Source organism: Podarcis melisellensis, assembly GCF_964234715.1.
Source record: "Podarcis melisellensis genome assembly, chromosome: 11".
NCBI classification, from domain to species: domain Eukaryota; kingdom Metazoa; phylum Chordata; class Lepidosauria; order Squamata; family Lacertidae; genus Podarcis; species Podarcis melisellensis.
Genome location: NC_138543.1, coordinates 3,399,206 through 3,420,009, shown reverse-complemented (window position 1 = coordinate 3,420,009; position 20,804 = coordinate 3,399,206). Strand labels below are relative to the sequence as shown.

General features: G+C 40.6%; 3 protein-coding genes across 4 annotated transcripts in view; all 3 read left to right on the top strand.

Annotated features, from left to right (window-relative positions):
• CARNMT1 (carnosine N-methyltransferase 1) overlaps positions 1-4,631 on the top strand; it is a 31,440-nt gene extending 26,809 nt beyond the window's left edge. Inside the window, exons 15-17 of the mRNA XM_081930869.1 lie at positions 941-1,054; positions 1,991-2,094; positions 3,979-4,631. Of these exons, the coding sequence (XP_081786995.1) occupies positions 941-1,054; positions 1,991-2,094; positions 3,979-4,089 (329 nt within the window). The 3' untranslated portion in view covers positions 4,090-4,631. The remainder of the gene's footprint in view (positions 1-940; positions 1,055-1,990; positions 2,095-3,978) is intronic.
• A 1,863-nt stretch (positions 4,632-6,494) lies between these two features.
• On the top strand, positions 6,495-11,467 carry LOC309380641 (uncharacterized protein C9orf40 homolog; the record flags this gene model as incomplete). Its single annotated transcript, XM_081930831.1, has 2 exons — positions 6,495-6,788; positions 10,438-11,467. The coding sequence occupies 2 exons, from the start codon at positions 6,495-6,497 to the stop codon at positions 10,588-10,590; spliced, it is 447 nt and encodes a 148-aa protein (XP_081786957.1). The 3' UTR covers positions 10,591-11,467.
• Positions 11,468-12,436: 969 nt separating this feature from the next.
• The window catches only part of TRPM6 (transient receptor potential cation channel subfamily M member 6), an 82,993-nt gene continuing 74,625 nt past the window's right edge, over positions 12,437-20,804 (top strand). The window contains exon 1 of one of the 2 annotated variants that reach the window (XM_081930356.1): positions 12,437-14,437. In XM_081930356.1, the coding sequence (XP_081786482.1) occupies positions 14,432-14,437 (6 nt within the window). In that variant the 5' untranslated portion in view covers positions 12,437-14,431. Of the gene's footprint in view, positions 14,438-16,979; positions 17,229-20,804 lie in introns of those variants that run through there. The other variant, XM_081930355.1, reaches the window with a different exon arrangement.

Genomic DNA, 20,804 nt, shown 5'->3' with positions numbered 1-20,804 from the left:
GTCTCGATGAGAGGCTGCAGCTAGAATCACCGCTGATCTTAGAAAATTTGGGCTGCCCTTGCTGTGCATTTTCATGTCCTAGACTAGCTCTCTTGTCTGAATACAAAGTCCATCTAATACCAAGGTCTAGAAGTCAAATTAATATTTTGTAAAAGGGACTTTGCTTCAAGATTACTTCTATATGATTTACTTCTGTATCAATGGCAGTATTAGCATATCATTTGAAACCATAGTTTAGTGTAGAGGTTACCAATCCTTTTGGCTCATTGAACTTAAGAATGTAAGAGGAGCCTTCTGGATCAGGCGAGTGGCCAGTCTAGTCCAACGCCCTATTCTCACAGTGGCCAACCAGATGCCTGTGGGAAACCTGAAAGCTGGACATAGAAACAACAGCATTCTGCCCACCTGCAGTTCCCAGCAGTGATAGCCTTTCTGATAGCCTTTCTCTCCATGAATTTGATGTGCAAATGTGGCAGTTTTGTACAACTAGAGGGAGTTTTTTGGCCAGGGCCAGCCAACATGCCTTCCCCCCAAGATTTGAACTACTATTCCCATCAGTTTAATGGGCCATTGGTCAGGGATGATGAGAGTTAATGCTGAAAATACCTGGAAGACAACCATGTTGGCTATCTCTGTCTTAGGCCCAACGGAACAAAAAGCAATAAAAAGTGAGTAATAATGTGAGATTGCCTCAATTTCTTTTGGAGGCATGACTATATGGTTCAGTTATGTGTGACTCCCCTACTCCCTGCAAAAAAGCTGCTCCTCTGGAACACTGATGCACTGCAAAGGGTTGCAGCTGGGGAAGGAAGATGGAGATGGAGGAACCTCCACTAAGCAAGGGGAAGTGCTTTTCTGAAAGTATCTCTCAGTTCCAAAAATGCAGGTAACAGTGCGCAATAAAATATTTAAAGCTAGATTACTTTCTGTCTTTATACAGATATATGGGACTGCATAGCAACCTGCTTCTTCATAGACACGGCACATAATGTCATAGACTACATTGACACAATATGGAAAATACTCAAACCAGGAGGAATATGGATCAATTTAGGTAACTTGCTATTTTGTTGAGTAATTGTAGCAGAAAAAACTAATGTTAGAACTAGAGTTGGTACAATTAAGGAGACAAACTCAGCTTGATCTGTACTTCTTGAACTAAATGGATTTTAAATATTAGACTTGTTGTCTTTTAATGCCAATCCATTTTGTCAAAATTTTCTCTAAAATTGGACCTACACAGATTCAACAAAAAGGATGCTAATGAACATATGAGGTTTGGACTTGTTTGTTCCATTCCGCAGGGGTTGGGGACCCATTCAGATAGTCTGCTCCTGGAAACTAATGGAATCCAATGGATTTCTTGATTGCTCTGTGGGATTCTTTTGGTGGATAGAGTGGACCAAGCTTAAAGGTTCTGCTGTTACTATATGAAGCCCTAAGCAATTTGGAATCAGCCTACTTGAGAGACTTTCTTCTCTGTTATCGACCTGCCTGATCACGGAGATCATCTGAAGATTTCTTCCACCATCCCGGTGTTCTTATATGCTCCTGGGGTCTTTTTGGTGGTTATTCAGAGCAGGGCCTTTAGTAAGGTGGCACCCTCTGTGGGAAACATTCCTCCTGCATTTTAGACATTCACTGATGATTTTCAGGTTTTTAAAAATAAACCTCTTTGTTTATGCAAGTCTTCCCGAGGAGTGACAGCAGCCATATTTTTTTATTTTGACCATGGTGGATTCCACTAGCTTTTCATAGTCTGTGTTTCTTTAAAAAATTATACCCTGCTTTGGAATTTTTTTAAATGTTAAGTGGTTTATAAGTATAAATAAAACAATTAAAAACAAAATCTAGATTTATAATGTAGTATTAAGATGCATTCAGTTCTGTCCTTGATCTACAGTAGTTGTTTTAGGGTTGGCAGAATTTATGAGTGAGTATCAGATACATTTGACAAGTTAATTTTACTGACCTTTTCATTGTATCATAGGTCCTCTTCTATACCATTTTGAAAATTTAGCAAATGAATTATCTATTGAGTTAAGCTATGAAGATATAAAAAGTGTTATATTGCAATATGGATTCCATATAGAGGTAAGTATTTTTCTGTTATATTAGCACACTAAGAATAATCTAAAACATTGGCTATTAGATTTCAGATAATGCCCCACCAAAATTTGTCTTCCGTCAGCCCTGTGTCATTAAGATGCGCTTTCAGTCATCACAAATACTAATACTGATATTAGATGTTCAAGTGCCTATCAGTTTGGCCACAAAACACCGCAGCCCAAAATAAGGTAGTGCTTTCTGCAAAATGGATGCAGCTGCTTTATCCATATTATGCTGGTGTTGAAATATCTGGGTTGGCTGCCTGTTAGCTACCAAGCCAAGTTCCAGGTTTTGTTGTAGAAATTTAAAGTCCTAAAAAAACTTGGGACCAGGATTTTTTAATGTTCCCGTAGCTTTTTTATCCTTATTATTGCCCTGCTATTTGTTGTTTTAAAACAATAAAACAATTTGGCTTTTGATGTATTGCTGCCTTTAAATCTTTGGGTTAGATCCAAATACGGTAGACCCACTGAAACCAATAGGACTTAAAATTATAATTACTAACTTAAATCCTGTTGATTTCATTGGGTCTGCGCTAAGCATGGCTAAGTCTGGATCCATATGAACATAAGAAGAGTAGGCCTGGGTAATGTATCAATACATTGCTCAGGGCTGGTGTGAGGGGCAGACTGAAACTGATGCCACTCCTGTGTCCCTCTGCTACCCGTGCTGCTTTTAACATTGGGCTGCTGGTAGTAAAAGGACTCAGGAGCAAACAGCAGGGACATTGAGCCTCACTCAGCTGAGGAGTGGGAACTTACTTGCCCTGCAGCTGAGTAATGCAAACAAGTTGTGTTGTCCCAGCCCTCAGGGTGCTGGGGTGGAAGCACCTCAGTTCCTGCAGTGAGAGCAGCGACAGTTTCACCCCACACCTCGCAGGCTGGGCCAAAGCAGCTTCTTGTTTCAACACTCTGCTGTATCACCAGATCCGTGATATTTGGCTGGTGATACAATGCAATATTGAAAATCTGACATTGCCCAGCCCTAAAGAAGTGCCTGCTGGATCAGGCCAAAGGCCCATTTAGTCCAGTATCCTGTTCTCACAGTGGCCAACCAGATACTTGTGCGAAATCAGGGAGCAAAACAAGACCTGAAGAAAACACTTCTTTTTTATATTATTTCATTTGTTTTTGTACCTATTGGAAATTCTATTGAAGGGAGGTATACAGTGAGGGGGGGGGGGGAAGTATTTGATCCCTTGCTAAATTTGCCCGTTTGCCCCCTGATCTTGCATGGAGCCCCAGACCGAGGGAGCTTCACATTTTGTGTTTCTTCCATTTGCGAATTATTGCACCAACTGTTGTCACCTTCTCACCAGGCTGCTTGGCAATAGTCTTGTAGCCCAGTCCAGCCTTGTGCAGGTCTACAGTCTTGTCCTTGACATCCTTGGACAGCTCTTTGGTCCTGGTGGCTACTTTGGAATCTGCTGGATTGATTGCTTCTGTTGACAGGTGTATTTTGTACAGGTACTGTAACAAGCTGGGATTACAGGTACGGCCTCTCCCTTACAGCAGGTGCTTCTAATCTCAGCTCATTACATACAGTGAAGATACCAGGTAGCCTGACATCTGGCTGGTTGATAGGGGATCAAATACTTATTTCACTCATTATAATGCACATCAATCTCTGACCTTTGTCCTCTGGGTTTCTGGGGGTTTCCCTGTTGTTATTCTGCCTCTCACATCTACAATAAACTTACCATTAAAATTATGGACTGGTCATTTCTTCGTCAGGGGGCAAATTGGCAAATTTAGCAGGGGATCAAATACTTTCCCCCCTCACTGTATTAATGTCTATAATAGCAGTAATAATAACATATATGAATGAAATGCCTACAAGAGTTTTCAAAAAATTGTTGTTTATTTTCAGGTGGAGAATGAATCTGTTTTGACCACATATACTGTGAATGAGCTATCTATGATGAAATATTACTATGAATGTGTGATGTTTGTGGTTAGGAAACCAGGAAGCAGTGTCTAAAGTGGATTATCCAGGAAGAAAAATGCACAGTGGCTTCTGGAATTATGACTGAACACAACCTCATATCAGTGGTGCCTTTTTATTCATCGCAGAATGTAGCTCTGTTGTCTATTTTTTTAATCTATCCTATAATCTCCAGATGTGTACTTCTGGATATTTGTATCTGCGTAATGAACATAGAGAGCAAACACTCCTGTATAATTTCTTCAAATTCCAATTAATGTTTTTTTCTGACGGGTAATACTTTGCAAATACCATTATTAACACTTACAGTTCTCTGTAAGGTATAAAATGGTCTACTTTAAGTTTTCTTTGAAATAATATCTAACGTCATATTGGATACACAATTCATTTTTTGTCCCATGTTGTACAGAAAACAAGACCACTCCTCATCTTAGGATATTTAAATACTATTTGGGTGACTTTACTCCCCATAGGAATTTTGATCTTCTGCAGTCTGATAAGCAGCATCATGTGAACTTGGTCTTCTACTGTAAAAATGTAAAGAGTTTATAAAAATAACACGTGCATTCACAAGAAAATTTTAACGTGAATCTGACTGATATTTGCGGCTGATGCATATATATATATATATATACACACACACACACACACACACAATTATACTATTCTTCATGCCATTTTAAGCATTTGATGGGTAATTTGAAGTAATATCTAGCTGCAGTCACTTAAAAAAAGAACTAAATTAAGACTTAACAGTAATGTTTGTACATTAGTACTTTGATCCCATTAAGGGTGTTCTAATTATGACTGAAATTGATGGGTTTAATGTCAGCTGTGGGTTTACTATTTTAAGAAATTATTTTTTGATGGCATTAACCACAGAAAGCAGTCCCAATCCACCACAGTGTAGTGGGGCTTTTTTAGGTGCAGGTATTGCTTCACCCAGCTGTCCATATTCTGATGTACAGAACTTCCAATGGAGCCCGCTTAAGCCACAGGGGAAAGCCACTCTTAGCAGTTTTTGTATGGCTTTGGAGCTGGGATGCCAAAGATTCATGGGATCCTAAGCCTGTCCATCCAGCATCAAGAGGCCTGGAGCTGATGCAAACAAAAAGAAAAGAAAAATTAGAGTTTTCTTCCTGTCCCCCCCCTTTTGCCCTAGCCAGTGCAGGCAGCAAGGCTCCAGGTGGTTGGTGCTCCTACATTGTGCTAAGCCCTACTGCTGTTGCTGCCTCCCAGCAGTTTGAATTTCTTTCTGTTACTGTTTTAGTATTAGCAGTTCTACTGAACCCACCTGCATTATGATGCACATGTGAAGAAGCCAGCTGACATCTGTGCTTATGAGCAGCTGCCATTCAGCTTGTGACCTGCTTGTTAGCTATTCTTAACTGAATGTCATGCTAATCACCCACCTATTTACACACACAATTCTTTTTGGAGTTATACCCCATTGATGTCCGATAGGCTGAGTTTCCAAATTGTGTACAGGTTTTTTTTAAGATTAATTATAGTTAGATTTACAACTTAAATTAATGATCAGATCCAGATATTGCAAGACATGAGATGTGCTGGGTGCTTTTTCTGCATACCAAGTATGATGACCTGACAAATACAATCCAAACTGATCGGGCAACTAAGCACAATGGCTTCATTTTCTTAAATTATTAAAGTTATACAGTACTGAGGAATAGGTGAAATCTAGGAAGTGTGACTACCTTTTGCTGAGGACATCAAATAACACAAGTTTGTTGAATGGTTAGGTTTGTGGTTATGTGCTAGCAAAAGTCTGAATGACCAATTACTATTTATTTTTTTCATTTTAAAGGGAAAGATCGCCTCTATCTGGTTTAACTTAAAATGCAATGTATAAGTTTGAAAAGATGTTTAGCGTTGATTTCTTAATTTACAAAGTCAACCCACATGCACCTGATATGACAAAGAACTGTTTATAGATGAACATTAAAATTCAGCAACTACTTAATTAACTATCTAATTAGATGCACTTGCTTCACCTTCCCTGTTCCATGCCCTCAAGTGTTTTTGCCTGGCTGAAATTTGTTCATGAACTGTGGTTTCTTCCTTGCCTGCATGAAGAACGGAAAGTGTGTGTGGGTAGAAACCGCAATTTCGCGAGGATGCCATTCATTCCGTCCCTGCCTGCCTGCTTTTGCTTCTGGCATTGCCCACCCCTTGCGCCCCCCAGAGAGAGGGAGAAGCCTTAACCCTTGCGCTGAGACCCCAGAGCGATCCTAAGAATGTGCACTCGGAAGTAACTCCCATTGCATCCCAGGAAGCGTGTCTCGGGTTGCCGCGTTCCCACGCGCATTAGGCGCTCTAGCCGGCCCGCTCGCCAGGCCGCTCTGGAGGCGCGTCTCCGCCAGGGGGCGCCGGCGAGGGCTCCCCGCGCGTGCGCACTTGAGGCGTGGGGCTTGGCGGCCCCAATGGCGAAGCGCGGCGCGTTGGCGGCGGCGGCGCTGGCGTGTCACGCGCCCGGGTGCGAGAGCTTCGCGGCTGCCGCGCCGCCGCTCCTGAAGCGCCGCCGGGCCGGGGCCGAGAGGAAGGAGGAGCCGCGAGGCCTGAAGCGCAAGAGGGCGGAGGAGGAGGAGGAGGCGGCGCGGGCCGCCAAGAGGCCCTCCGTGGCCCCGGGGGGCGGCGCTGCCGGCGCCACGGCCCTCTCGCGGCCCCCGGGCTCCGCGTCGGCGGGGGGCGGCCGCCCCAAGGCTCCTCTCGAGGAGGTAAAGAGGCCGGACTCCGCACAACGGCCCGGCGAGGGAGGCCCCGCGGAGAGGCGGCGGGTGGGACCCCGCGCAGGATGCCGCCCTCGGCCCCTCAGCCGGGGGTCCCCAACATCTGGAGAGCCCCGCGGGTCTGGGAGGGGGCTCTGGGGCAGAACCAGGTTGCAGCAGCCCCCCCCCCCCCAGGGAGGAAAGGGGTAAATGGAGGGAAGGCTTCTGAAGGAAATCCCTTTATTTCGCGAAGCTTAGCCCAACCTTGGTGAAAGGGGCGCCCTGTCTGAGTGAGTCCCGCAGCAGATAATACTCACGGGCAGGCGCCCCGTTTCCAGCAGCGTCCAGCCAGGTGCCCCCCAAGTGCACCGGTATATACTTTCTAACACACCTTTCTTCACGTGCCTTTGGGAGCAGAGGATGCGATCAGAATATTCCTCCCACTTAATGTAAATGTATTGCACGTGGTTTAATTGCGTTGAGCGGAATGTGACCTGCCATGATACTATGTGGTGAAATATGTAAATAGAAATTATGGGTTGACATTTTGATGCTGACATCGCTGTATAGACACTGAAAAATGTGCACCCCTGAGCAGCACTGATCCCACAATAAACACCCAGGAGTAGCCCAGAGGTAGAGCCATGAAGGTGCCACTCTGTCAGCCACTGATTCCGTTTCTCAATCGACGTTATATTTAGATATCATGGCTAGTTGGTAAACCTTTCATAAATTTACGTAAATTTAAAGCTATATATCTTAATGGTTATCATCACCACAGTAAATTTTATTAATGAATTATGCATTTGTGAAATACTTTGTTTCTCTAATATATTGTTAATCAATTTCATTAGCTGCTCTTGAGTTATGCTAATATTGCTATTATAACCTAAAGCATAATATTTCCCCATTTGCACCATTCATTATTTTATATATCTCTATTGGTTTCATTAGCGTGTTATTTTAAACCAAGTTTAAAATAAACTATGGTGTAAAGTGAGCAACCAGTGTGCATGCTGCTAAAATCAAGTGAAGTGGGTTTCAGGAAAATTTTGAATTTGCACTAACTAGAACATTTTCTGATGGCCTAGAAGGTGATAGAATGTAGCATGTTTATCTTACTTTTATTTAGTAAACAAAATATGTCTTGTATGATCCAGTTATGATTCCTACATTCCTGCATTGCAAGGGTTGGACTAGATGACCCTCGGGGTCTCTTCCAGCTCTATAATTCTATGTTCCTATTTGATCTCTTCAGTCAGTGGAATTGGCCCTCAAATGCATGTTTGGATTAAAAGATTGAATACTGTTGTTTTAAAGAAATAATCCTTGCTATTTGAATTTTTAATACATTTCTTCCTCTCAAAATGTATTAATACATACTGCAGCGTCTAGTACCATGTTTGACTGTCACTCATTCAAATGGATAGGGCATTGGGCTCGAAAGTCTCACTTGTCCAATGGCAAGTGACCAGCCAGCTTCTGGTCACCATGTGAGCCCAAGGCTACTTCTGAGCCCTGTAGGGAGGGGGATGGTTCACATCTTCTCTCTGTCTCAAAAGGACTGCTGAAGGTAGTGGTCTATTTTGTTCAGCATTGGCAGAACACAAATCTTCCTGGTCTTCCTTTTCCCTGTAATTGGTGCCTCCCCACTTTTCTTTCTCATTCTGAGTGCCTGGCAGGCAGAGAATCAAAGCAAGCCACTTCCTTCTTCCCTCAAGCCAAGTTCCAAGCTGGAGGAGGGTGACATTTGTTTATGCTTTTCACTGAATCCTCAAGTTCCATTGCCAGCTTCATTTTTGGAGCTGGGGAGAGGATATGGGGAGTGTGCCCCACGTTGTGCAGACATTTCTGCGGCACAGAATAAGACCACCTTTGGGGGGGGGGAGTCATGATCCTGCCAACCACAAATTTTGGGTTGGCCACCAAAGCCAGCAAAACTGCCGATCTTTGGCAAGCTACGTACAAGACCGTGTTGTAATTCCGAGTAATTATTTCCCAGGATATTATTTTTTGTTCTCCAGCCAATCCACCATAGGGGGTGCAAGTTAAACCGTTTCTTAAATCCATTTTGCTTGATGTGAGGGTAGGCTCTTTCTTTCCTTGATTTCTTTCTCTGTGTGATTGTTAGCATCTAATTCAGCTAGAGAGACTCAAAGAAAAAATGCATGTGAGGGTGAGAACTGTGCACATAGAGAACAGTAGCTTATTTTAGCAGCAATAACTGCCACTATGGGAACAACTAGTTCTAGGCCTAATGGACAAAATAAAAACTGAAAAATCACTGGTTCTGGATAGTATCAATCCCCATGTTCCGAAAGTACTCAAATGTAAAATGGCTGATCTCTTAACAAAATTATGTAATTTGTCCCAAAATTAGCCTCCATACCTGAGGAGTGCAAAGTGGCCAATGTTACACAATTTTTTCAAAGAGAATATGGGAGATCCCGGATATTACAGGCCAGTTAGCTTAATATCTGTCCTGGGAAAACTGATGGAAAATACTGTTAAACATATAGTAACCAAACATACAAAAGAACAGGTCTTGCTGAAGGAAAACAAGCATGGTTTGTACAAGGTCATGGACCATCTCTCTAGCCTGTTCAGAGTTTTTTAAGAGAGTGAAAAGCTTATAGATAAAGGTGACCCACTTGACATTGTGTACTTGAACTTTCAAAAAGCTTTCAACAAGAGTCCTGATTAAGTTTTGCAGTCATGGAATAAGAGGTGAGGGACTCTTGTGGGTTAAGGGACATGAAGAGTAGAAATTAATTGACAGTTCTACTGATAGAGCGATGAAGAAATTGGAGTGTCTCCAAGGGCTGGTATTGGAACCTGTGCTTTTTAATTTGTTTGTAAATGATCTAGAGTTAGTTATGAGCAGTGAGGTGGCCAGATTTGCTGATGATATTAATTTGTTCAGGATTGTTAAAACAAAAAGGATTGTGAAGAGTTCCAAAAACACCTCTCCATATGAGTGGATGGCTGTAAAAAGGCCAGTGCAGTTCAGTGTACACAAGTTAAGTGCATCCAAAATGATCAAGGGGGTGGAGCAACTTCCCCTATGGGTTACTCACTTTTCTCTAAACCAAACAGTCCGAAACGCTGCATTCTTTCCTCATAGTGGACAGACAAAACAAGTACGTCACGCAGCACATAATTAAACTATGGAACTCTCTCCCACAGGAGGCATTGATGGCCACCAACTTAGATGGCTTTGAAAAAGGATTTTTAAAATTCATGGAAGATAAGCCTAGCAATGGCTCCTAGCCATGATGGCTTTGCTCTGCCTCCAGAGTCAAAGGCAGTATGCTTCTGAATTCCAGTTGCTGGAAACGGGGGGGGGGGGTCACGCTTGCAGGTTCCCCAGAGGCACCTGAGAACGTGATGCTGCACTAGCTGGACCATTGGCCTGATCCAGCAGACTCTCCTTGTGTTCTTAGGATAAATGTTTGGCTGTGTGAGTCTCTCTCTCTCTCCATTGCACATGTTCTTTGCTTTAGATCCTGGCTCTTAATTTTCACTAGACTGTGGAATTTTTCAAAAATAGAGATTCTAAAACTGTTTGTAGATTTGGCTTGTCAATGCAAAGTGCTTTTTTAGAGGTGTTCATTTTTCTGCTGCAGTGATATCTGTTAATTACGTTTTATTTTCCTAGCCTGAAGATGATGTTTGGCGCTACAACTCCTTCCAGTACTGGAGGTCTCCATTGCCTGCTATTGATTTGTCTGATATTCTGGATTTAGAAAAAGACGATGCAATAGATGCAAGACGGTCCAGCAGTGTTTGCCTCTCAGAAATGGAAACCTGAAACCTGATAAATTCTCAAGTTACTTTGCCGAAGTTGGTTTCTTCTTTTGCTTGGAAAAGTAAGCAGAGATGATAGCCGGTTGGAGAAAAATATGCTTTGAAGGAAGGAAAATTTCTTAAAAAGAAAGAATGGCAAAAGAACCATCAGTGGACTGTCTAGAAAATTGATGGTATACAGAATGGAGCATGAAGCTTGGAGAACTATTGGAACATTTGAAAATGGATGTATGCTGACAGAAAATACATGTTGGTACTTACTTCATTGAAAGAAAGCCAGAAGGGTGTGTTCTAAGTTGAACTTGGTCAGATAACTCAGTTGAGATCTGTGCTGTGCTAGACAAAAAAATATTGTTGCTTAACCAATTTTTTTTTTAAATCCACACTTCTATGCAGAATGATGGCAATGGATATAATTTTTTTTGCCAGTGCCACTGTACAAGGTTCTTTAAGCGTTTCTGAGAGTGGTGTGAGGGTAAAAATGATGTCAGGAGCTGATTGAGCCTTCAAATACATGGACCATGATGGACAAGGAAAAGGAACCATGCTGAGCAATGTGAGACTGTTGGGCACATTTCTTGGGGCTTATTGATGGAAGGCTCCAATCCTACCTAGTTAATATGTTTGATTCTTTGTGTTTTGTATCATGTGCTTGTCAGATATTGGACTTAAGTATGAATGTTACCATTTAATATTCTTTGCTAGGAATGACTACGTGAAACTAGAGAGTTTACCAGTAGACTTCAACTTCAGATCTGCTAATCATTTCATAGTGTTATTCAAGTTAAATGACATTTCTTTATTAATCCACCATAACTTTGGCATATTTGTAAAAATACTTTTCACTGTGTAATAAAATCTCCAGTAATTTTTTTTAAAAACCCTATGAAGTAATGCTCATATTGATTATCTCATTTGAAAACGTTACTTTTGCTGTGTGCCTGGATGCTTTGTCATTAAGCTTTTCTGGGGTTGGGGGTGGCTTTTAAGAATGTACATTCAGTGTTAACAGTGTACACATTGTACTTTTTCCTGAGCTGTAGAAAGGAAAATATGATTAGACTATCACAGCCCAAGTTTTTATTGTTTCCACTGTTCCACACATCATCTTGTCAGTGGTACCTTGGGTTACAGACGCTTCAGGTTACAGACTCCTAACCCAGAAATAGTACCTCAGGTTAAGAACTTTACTTCAGGATGAGAACAGAAATCGGGCAGCGGGAGGCCCCATTAGCTAAAGTGGTGCTTCAAGTTAAGAACAGTTTCAAGTTAAGAACGGACTTCCAGAATGAATTAAGTTCTTAAACCGAGGTTTTGACTTTTGTCAAAATGTAAACTTACGTACATTTCTAGGATAAATTTAGACTAGAGGTATCCCTCGTAGAAACCCAAAAGAAAAGGATGCAGACTCCAAGTGAAAAGATAGGCCTTTATTGAACTACAAATAATGCATAGGGACAGCCTCAACAATTAGCAGTAGGCTGTAAAACAGCACTTCCAAAGCAATGGTGTTTTTTATACACTTTCTGATTACACACATGGTTTCTATTCACCAATCAAAGGATCACAGCAATCTTAATAGATGCAACCCAGTGTCATCTTCCTGAACCAATCAAAATCATTTAGCTCTTCAGATCAGTTCTTATCATAATATAATGTGGTTACACACAAACTACCGTATTTTTGGCTCTATAACACGCACCTGACCATAACACGCATGTAGTTTTTAGAGGAGGAAAATCCGTAGGCATGCCACCCGTAGGCATTTCCTCCATAACACGCACAGACATTTCCCCTTATTTTCTGGGAGGAAAAAAGTGAGGGTTATGGTGCAAAAAATACGGTATTTTCAATGTTTTTCTTTATTGACTAATTTTCCTATTCATTAAATGTCTCCCAGTATCCTCTTTCATCTGTCTATTGCCTAGCCAGTTCTCTTTCCATGCATACAATGGCCACCGTAGAGTCTAACAGTTTATCCTTTTCATTGTTCTGGAACGGACATTCACTACCTACAGCACCTAAAAGCAGCTAGTTTTCTACTGTAAAAGGTAGGCAGGTACAGACCTTTTCAGTTTAGTGAGGCCATAGACTCAAAAGAAAATGGAATCATCAAAATGATACGGTATGAAATTATTATTTTCTCCATCACATTTTATATAGCTTTAAAGTCCTATGTGTGTCTATTCAGAAGCAAGTTCCATTGAGTTCAAGTATGAAGAGGTACAGAACTGCAACCTCAGCTTGATCAGGTGAGGAGGGCTGTGCACGTAGATTGCTCCCTCACACAGTGTAAAAAAAGATAATGTTGTAGCCTTTCTCATTTCAGTACACTGGTACCTCAGGTTACATACGCTTCAGGTTACAGACTCCGCTAACCCAGAAATAGTGCTTCAGGTTAAGAACTTTGCTTCAGGATGAGAACAGAAATCGTGCTCCAGCGGCACAGCGGCAGCGGGAGGCCCCATTAGCTAAAGTGGTGCTTCAGGTTAAGAACAGTTTCAGGTTAAGTACGGGCCTCTGGAATGAATTAAGTACTTAACCTGAGGTACCACTGTATCCTGTTGTGATTTTGAAGTACCTGTCATCTTTCTGCTGGCCAAGGAGAATAAATTAAATTAATACTCCCCCTTTCTCTTAATCTGATTATCATATGTTTGATTGGGGCAAAGGGCTGGCAAGAGGGGGGAGGTTACCCCATGGAGTGTAGGATAAGCTTCCTTAAGTATTATTGTCCATTTACTAGCATTACTTCCATATTATGGGTTGCAAAAGGAGAATGTGGAAATCTATAGGAAGAAAGTAAGGCAGTTTAGAAATTATGTGAGAAAGTCAAAAGTGTAGAATAAGCTTGCCTCTTTTTTTGCTGTGAATATTGCAGTGTATGTAAGTTCCAGAACAAGTGCTGCGATGGGAATGGAGAGGGACAATGAGGACAATGAGGTTTGGGGCAGGAGAAAATATGCACATACCTTAATTTAGACTGGGGACGGAAACTTTGCTGGTCTCCTTGTATATACTCACAGGTACATTGGCAAGCTGGTTTTTGCAAATACACAGCAAGACCTGAACACAGATTGAATTTGTTAATTTTCTGTGACTTGTCTATTAACTTACTCAGGGCAGGCCCATGACAACATAAGATCCAGTAATTTCAGGGACTCTACTCTGAAGTAACCAGTTTGTTGACTGCAACCCTGTATTTACCCGAAGGTCCCAGAGCTTATAGTTGTAAGGACATATTTGGCTACATACAAATGAACAAGTTTCCTGAAGATACTTCATCCACTTTATTTTGCGGCAACTGGTACCATTTGAGAACAATCGCATTTATCGTAAGTACTGTTGAGATAAAATAGAAACTAGTGTAGCCTAAATTGCTCTGTAGCCATCATAATGCAAACAGTTATAAACCAGACTCTTTAGATGGCAATAGAGATGCACAATAAACTCTTGAAAAATCTGAATTTGTTTTCATTGGAAAGGTTTTATTTTGAACCCTACTGTTGTTGAAACTTGAAACAAGTGACGTGAATGTTAATCATTTCCCTAATGTGGTATATAAACTTGAAACCAGATTGTGTCACATGATTCTGATTACCAGGTGATAGTCTCTTCAGTTTAATTGCAGTACAAACATTTCACCAGTTTTCAGAGGCCATCTCTTTTCCATCTCATTAAAGCTTTTAAGTGCAAGCCCATGGAAATTTGTAATCATTGCTTTTCGGCATTGTTTCCACTAGTTGCTCGTGCTAAGCAAGCTTTATCTGATTGGAAATGAGATGGAAACTTCAGACTGAGATCCAGTGGCTGAAGGCTACAAAAATGTTGTTTTAGTGATCAGAATGAAGGTAAGTAGGCTGACTTTTCTGTTTAAGATTGTTTAAGATTTTGGTACAAGCATTACTTCATTTGGAAGGAAATTATAATGTGTTTTTAGTAGCTTCAGTTTGGAATGCGTAGTTTGTTTTTCAGTAGAAGTCCATTTCAGACACTTTCCTAATAGACTGTTTATGAAAAGTTAAGGACTGGAGACGGAAAAGTTGAAATGAACACACTCTTAAATTGACACACTTTTTGCAATTGCAGTTCAATTTGATGATTCTCTTCAAAAGACTATAGAAATAGCTTTGCAAAACAGCAGTGCTTGGCAAATGTAAATAAATGTTGGATTTGGTTCTGTGAATAGTCCATCAGCATAAATTACTAAACAAGGGCCTATAAAGCAGGATGAAAAAAATAAATTATAGCTCTAATTCATGAATTGTTTCAATTAAGACTTGCTTTCTAATTTTTTATTTAAGAATTATTGAATCTTCAAAATTCATGATGTTTTTGTATCCTTATAACAAGTTTGCATTCCATTAATTTCATGAACTAGCTTATCATCTTGCTTTACACGCTGAACAGTTAAGTACTGATTATGCTTCTGTTAGATTTCTAAAAATAAATTAACATTACGGTATTTAATTCAATATATTAATAGCTTCCTATACATTTCAAAGTGATTTAATAAAGACACAAATAAAACATATATAAAACAATATATGAAGACAATTAAAACAATTTTATGTTGTTTTTATATATGAAATGGTTTAATTGTATTAAACACACACACACTTTGCATAGTCAACCAACAGAAGCAGCCTCAGAGGAGTTTTTTATATGTGACGAAAAACCCTTCTCTAGAAAGAAAATATAAGCTGCTTCATCCGCCTCTTAGGGGGGAACAAAAATAGCATACATTATGGAAAGTAGACAAAATATAGAGCGAGTACCTGAACACCGGCTACCTTTTGGAACTAGTAAGAGGAAATATGGCAAGAGAATATTTCTCAAATACTGTATATATGGAAGATAGCCGTTGGAAATCTGAAACAGACTGCACAAGGGAACAAGCCACATTAAGATAGTGGAACTTCTGATTAAATATGTGAAGAAATATTTTTCTGCATGTTTCCAAAAAGGGGGTTGCTGCTGCAGCTAATTTAACTGCATATAAATGTCTACTAGCCAGTTAAAAATGGGTGCAAATTTAGAAATTGGTTATCTTTTGTAGATGACAGCCTGGCAAAATTTCAGTTGATCAGATTGGCAAGTAGCTGAACTTGTCAGTTTCCATGCTGTTGTACCAAAGAAGGTGGACCTGTAATAACTATAGATGTTCTGTTGAAATGTGTCTGACAACCAAGTGACACCTGCAGTTGTATATATCTTATACTCAATGGTATTTTAGAAAAAACCCCAAAAAATAGTGTAATAAAATTATTTACGTACCACCTTTCTCAGGACAGCACCCAAGGTGGCTCACAATATCATAAAAGCACAACAATTACAATGATCTAAAATAATATTTTTAAAAAATAACAAATGCAACAGCAGTAACTAACTTTAAAAAGGTAAGTTAGAAGTGTTTCAGCTTGGTTTGGTTGTCTTACTGTATTTTCTAAGAGAGCTATATAAAAAGGCAGTTTAAAAAGATGGGTTTTGTAGCAGACGTATGCTGGTGTCCTTTAGCCATTTCGTCCTTCAGAAATACACAGTGAATATGCTCCCCCGTCTTCCTCTGGTGGTGAATGAGATGTGTCTATTCATGTCTTTGGCCTTATAGAGAGGAAAAGCAGCTAGGGAAAAACTTTAACTAGACAAACAACCAAAAGAAAAACGTGTAAGAAGTCCCCTTTTCTCTCAGTGTTCCACCTCTCACACAATCTCCTGGTTTCTGCTTGGAGAGTTTTAAAAAATACATAGCTGCATGTCACATTGAGTTCAGACCCTAGAGCTGAAGATGCAAGTTGATCTGTACAAGAGGAAATGTCAAGCATTAGTTAATTCTTTAGAAACTACCAAGTGCTTGCACACAAATGATGTCCTGACAAATATCAAAGAACAACAATGCCAAAGTGATTTATCTTTTTCAGAACTACTTTTAGTTTTCCTTAATGCTAAGCTCCTCTCTGCCTTGAAAAATGCATGCCAAGAAAACATAAAGCAAGCTACATTTATGTCACAGGTAGTGATATCAAACTAAACTAGAATTGCATGCAAACTGGCTTTTAAATCACGTTGCAGAAAATCTTGAAAATGTGACTGCCGCTATATTATCTTACACACCAGCCCCCTTTCAAACTGAAAGCCGAGATTGTGTGATTAGTTGGCCCAGCCCTGCTTGACAGGTTCCTAATAAGAGCTTCAAAAGTTTAACTCCCTCCCCTTATTATTTAACCTAAGACTAGTGAGGAATCACAGAGTATCTCATCGGGGTGGAGAAGTACATTGGTGTTTATAGTGGAATAAGCTTCATAGAGTGAAGCCACTCCAGGCTGGCCAGGCGTCTTGGGCTGGTTGTTGCTTAAGTGTTGTGCAAGAAAGCGACTTGGTATGTAACCTGCTGAGCAGCTGGAAGAATCCAGCCATAAAGACAGCTGCCAATCGCTGATAGGGGAAAGTGGAACATTAACTATTCTCTAGTGTGGTCCAAGGATCAAGGAGTACTCCTTGAGGTCTGAATGGACTTCCTTTCCTCCTGCCTACACTTTGGTTGCTGCAGAAGCTTTGGGGAGCAGAAGAGAGTTTGACTTACGAGTGCAGTCTTGACAAGATGCAAGAGACAAAGCAGGACAAATGAAAGTTCAAATGAAGGTAAAACTATACACAGAGATAGGCAGGTAGATGAGTTAGGACTGGAGCATAAACGCCTCCTGGCAGCTGCTGATCACCACAGCTTAAATTTGCTAACTCGCTCTTCACCACTACCACTGTTAACTTTCCAGGATTCATTTGCACAGCCATTCTGTTAGGCTTGCTGATTCAAAAATGGACTGAAGCAAGAAAGAAAAACAGATGATCTGCAGCATATGTGTGAGAGTGCATTGCTTTGTTTTGGGATCTGTGGCATCATTAGTTCAGGAGGTGATTGTATATTTTGAAACTTTTGTCCTTGTTTGTAAGGTATGGAGGAGAGCTATATAACACCATTCCTGGCTTGCCAGTGTCTTCACTGAGTGGCCAGACGGCAGTGTTCTAGGATTGCAAAATGAGGTTAGGTGTTTGTTCTGTGTAGGTAGAAGAAGGAAGAATCTTCTCAAAGAAGCCACCTGGCACCCTTAGTTTCAGCAGTATTAATTTCAACAGGATTGCCAAGTACCTCACTTCGATTTAAGTAGCAGCATTATTGTCATATACTTATCGTGAAGCTTTTGCCAGTACCGTGTCTCAGTGCTAGGCAGCTTCACCTGCTAACTTTTTCTGAATAAATTGTTAAAAGCACAGGAGCCCTGCAGAAAAAGTGTCATCAGCCCTACTTATAAGTCCTGTGTATTCCTTACACTTCAGAAGGTAAAGCCCTTTGTGCCTCTTAATGAGTTTTTTCTGCTATAGCAAGCAGGAATTGGGGATGATGTGTTTGTTTTGTTATTGTTTGTATTATGTACTTTGTGGTTTTATTCTGTAAACTGCCCTGAGATCTTTGGATGAAGGGCAGTATACAAATTTAATAATAATAATAATAAATTCTTCTTCTTCTTTGGTGATCACTCGTAGCCAAGTAAGATCGTCTTCCATAAACATGGTTTTAACAGTGTGAGTCCATAAGTGACTGTGGAGGCCAATTCTGGATCCACACGTCCTTCCACAGTGGGGACGTTGGTTTCCAGGTGGGAGTTGATCACGGTGTGGATTTTGCCAAGTGTGCCTTCCTCTTAGCACGTTTCTCCCTTGCGTCCTGAGTTCGAGTGTTTTCAAAGCCCATGACACCTTTGGTAAAGGCTGTTCTCCAACTAGAGCGCTCGCAGGCCAGTGTTTCCAAGTTGTCAGTGTTTATACTACATTTTTTTAGATTTGCCTTGACAGTCTTTAAACCTCTTTTGTTGACCACCAGCATTACGCTTTCCATTTTTAAGTTCGGAATAGAGTAGTTGCTTTGGAAGACGATCATCAGGCATCCGCACAACATGACCAGTCCAACGAAGCTGATGTTGACGAATCATTGCTTTAACACTGGTGATCTTTGCTTTGTACACTGATATTAGTTCGCCTGTCTTCCCAAGTGATGTGTAAAATTTTTTGGAGACACTGTTGATGGAATCTTTTGAGGAGCTGGAGATGGTGTTTATAAGTGGTCCATGTTTCACAAGCATATAATAAGGTTGGTAGTACAGTAGCTTTGTAAACAAGCATTTTGGTTTCCCTGCGAATGTCCTCAAACACTCCGCACTTCATTCGGGAGAAAGCCACACTCTCAGAGCTCAGGCAATGCTAGATTTCGGCATCCATGTTGGCCCTTGTGGAAAGATAACTGAGTATCAGCAAATGGGAACCAGTGATCAGGGATGAAGCTCAGTGGTTCTCTGTTTTCCATATCATTTAAAAGGTAACTGGGAAGTCTACTTGCTTGCACACCTTGTTTGGGAGTAGAAAAAAATTTCAGTGCCTCCTGTCCTAGATAGAATAATTAAAGACCCAATTTGAAATCCTTACTTTGCTTAGAATTAGTCTGCAAGATTTGCTGTGCCAGTGTATAATCATGTAAGGGTAGAGTGGAAATGCACACATCAGTTGTTATGTCAGTACAATGTCACAAGGTAAGACTAATGATACTAACTCTGGCACCCGGCCAACACTATATCAGTGACTTGTCCTAAGGTACCCCCTGAAAGCCTCACCTTCTGTCTTTTTAATTGCTTTAGAACTGATTCACTCCCTGAAACAATGCTTCACATTAAGTATGCACTGTCAGTTTAGGTTGGCCCTGTAGAAGTTGTGCACTGCATACCAATTATATGTAAAGTGAACTTTCACTGGGATCATAAACACATAACATTTCAGTGTGCAGTTTAGTGAGAGAATTAGAGCTTTTTATTGCAGACTTGTATTTAAGGCCTTAATTCAGCTGTTAAATGTGAACAGATTTCATGCCTTGACTTCTACTGCAGAAAATTCTCTGCAGCTAGGAGCTGTCACTCCAGGACAGAGGGAAATAGATTGAGAAGGATGGCTTTGCATGGCCTTCTTGTTGTAGGCTCTAGGTTGTTTCTTGGTGGGTGGTGCTCTTGCACCCATTGTCTTACCCTGTTATGCTGGCCATCAATGATGTACACTGCAGTGACAGGCTTTGCTTTTGTTTTAAAGTAAGTAAACATTGTAATATAATATGAAAGGCAACTGGCAGACTTCAGTTTGGGATCTGCATCTTCCATGTCCTCATGAACTTTCAGCCTCATCTGAAATCATGTGGAATCACGGCTTCTCTAGGTTTATTTTGATGAGCATAATAAAAATTGTAAAGTGCACTGCTGCTTTTTTAATGTGTTGTATATTGTAAATAGCAGTGAGAGTGAATGATATTCCACAGTTGTATGTGTGACTGTTGTTGACATTCCATACTTTGATTATATGTGGCTCTAGAATGAAATACTTTGTAAAACATTTTTCTCGTTTTTCCAAAATGTTGCCATTCAGCTACTTAAGATTAAGTCATAAGCAAATGATAATTCGACAAACATCTAAGAATAGTGCTACCTCTAGGCAGGGCTCATTATATTTTAGAGAGACATAGTTGGCCATACGGGTTAATGACACATCCATGTCACCAGTAGGAAGCCCTTGAGAAATTATTTTGGAACTTCAATAGCTTTCACCCCAATGAATATGAGCCTCGGTTAGTCTGCATAGCAGTTTTACTGCCTTGCTGATGCTGTCCAATTTCACAATGGACATAAAAGCTTCAACTTATATTGGAAACCCATTAACTACTACACACTTATTTAGACTTCTAGCCTCCACAAAATCAATTGTCAATGGCCCAAGCCTACAGTACAAGCACAGTACAGCTCATCAGACAGGAATTTGTTCTTTAAGAAACGCCTGTTGTAAATCCTTGAAATATATTATCCATCTGTTAAAGTGAGAAAAACAGACCCACATAATCTGATTTATACCCACGAATAACTTACTGCAGTACAGATCCAAAAGTGAAGGTGTATGAACATTTGTTATCTACAATTCCCAGTTAAAACCATTCAACACGTCATCCTGGACAATGATAACATCCCTTTTATAGGCCTTCAGTAGCAAACCTATCCTCTGACCCAGAAGTTAAAACAGCTATTCACCAACAACAGGCTGCAAAAATGATTACTAATTAAGTGTCTGTAGTGGGTTGATGGTGACTTTGCTTATCTGACCATACCCTTTTGTGATTCGTGGCCCTTTAGCTTC